This window comes from Vairimorpha necatrix, chromosome 8 (genome assembly GCF_036630325.1).
Source record: "Vairimorpha necatrix chromosome 8, complete sequence".
Taxonomy (NCBI): domain Eukaryota; kingdom Fungi; phylum Microsporidia; family Nosematidae; genus Vairimorpha; species Vairimorpha necatrix.
This window is the reverse complement of record NC_088823.1, coordinates 618,725-620,762: the sequence shown is the minus strand read 5'-3', so window position 1 is coordinate 620,762 and position 2,038 is coordinate 618,725. Positions and strand designations below refer to the sequence as shown.

At 21.9% G+C, this 2,038-nt stretch overlaps 1 protein-coding gene across 1 annotated transcript; it reads right to left on the bottom strand.

The window, feature by feature from the left end:
- Positions 1-337: 337 nt before the first annotated feature.
- VNE69_08092 (uncharacterized protein) lies at positions 338-862 on the bottom strand (the record flags this gene model as incomplete). The annotated part of the gene is made up of 1 exon (XM_065474408.1): positions 338-862. One exon carries the CDS (start codon positions 860-862, stop codon positions 338-340), a length of 525 nt encoding a protein of 174 aa, XP_065330480.1.
- Between the last annotated feature and the right edge of the window lie 1,176 nt (positions 863-2,038).

The following is a 2,038-nucleotide window of genomic DNA, read 5'->3' as shown; positions in this document are numbered from 1 at the left end:
TATTTGATGTGCTAATTAATAGAATTTGAAACTAATAAACATTAATATAATCTATTAAATGTGCGAACTATAATTACTTTGATCTAAAATTATTTTTGATTTGGCAATATCGTGATTGAAAAGTATTGAAGGTTAATAAAAAATTTATTTAATTTTATGCTTTCATGATGCTCTATAAATTTTTTCCAACTATATATGACTATAGTATATGCAATAAATTCCTCGAGAAGACTGCTAAAGTAATTAGAGGGAATATCGGAAAAAAAACGAAATGACTTTTCTCATGGGCTCATGATAATATTAAAAAAACTAAATAAATAATTTTCAAATGTATTATTTAATTAGATAAGATAGATTTTTTACCCCAAGGAAAGTGATTTATATTTAACCAATTTAAGTTAGACATCGTCTTTGATCCATCAAATATAAGTTTCTCACTGGTTGCAAATTTTTTTATTATACCTTTTCTAGATTCCATATATTCAATGAAGTATGTCTTTTTAATGTCTAGTTGAATGGTTGTTTTTAGTATAACATCACTATATATAAAATTATCAAATAATTTTTTCTGCATTTTTTTACTATCGCATTGTACTATCTTAAAAAGATTTAGCTTATCATCTAAAGTGATAAGTTTAAAATTATACGGCTTAGTACTTTTTCCTTCCTTTGATCTTTTATCATAAGTATTTATAATTTCACCTACACAATCTTTTTCAATTAATTCAGTAAATATATATATATCATTTTGGCGAAATTTGACTATGCCGATGTATATATTCACATATTCATTGTTCAATGGAACCACTAATAAAGTGTCAGAACAATTTATGTATAAAAATGAAAAAATAAAGCAAATCATAAGGGTATAAAAAATTTTCATAATATAATAAAAAGTTATTTCTAATAAATATTTTTCTTTCTAAATAAAGTATTTTACGTAGAGAAATTATAAGTTTTTGGTACAAAATTAAAATTTTAAATTTCGAAGTAGATATTGGAATTTGACATCTTATTGGAACTTTTAATAATTGAATAATGACAGGCCGATAAAATATTTTATTGCGATCTGATTTAAGTTTGACTAATACATAAAATATAAAATTTTACATTGGAAACAATCATTAAACTTACACTATTATTAGATCTATTGTTTGGAATTTTATGTTAAATAAAATAATTTTTATTTAATAGCTTCTTTTTATCTTCTTTTACAATACAATTCAACATTAACTTTGAATGTCATCGAATGAAATTTCTGATTCTGTATTAAGTTCTATAGTAAAGTTCTTAAAGGTTTTTCTGAGCGCTTAATATATTAAATTTCTATATTAATTTGTTCAAAGCTATTTTCATATTGCGTCAATTGAAGAATATAAATTGAATAAAAAAATCGAGTGCTTTTGAAAACAGCAGATAAAAAATATTTAAATTTTTCGTATGGATTTGCTGTTGTCATTGTAAACATAAGCTTAAGTGACGATAGGCATAACAACAAATATTTTAAAGAGGAAAAATAAAGTATTTTTTATAAACTAAACACAAAGAATAAGTTTTTTTTATGTTGATATAGTTTTAAAAAAAAATTTCTCTCAATGCTTTATTTCAATTTTATCGTTGGATATAAAAGATAAAATAAAAAAAAATTTATTATTGTCTAACATTTAAGAAAGATGAAGATACAAATAATTTTATTGAGTTTTTTCGCCCGAAAATTTCTAACGGATAGAATAGACGAATATATACTATACAATTTTTTTTTTATTTGGGTAATATTTTTACATGATCTTTTCAACGTTTTTGATTATAATGAAAATAATTTAAATTATGATGTTAAATATGTAGAATCTGAAATTTGTAATTACAAATGGGGGGATTTTGTTATGACGTATGTATTAATTTAAAGATTTTTAAAATAAATATTTGAATAATCTATTAAATTATGCTTTTAAATTGTATATATCTTAATAGTTGCATTGTGTTAGTGTATTCAGATAATTATGTGATAAGCAGGTAGTAATCATTTAAAGTATTGGTT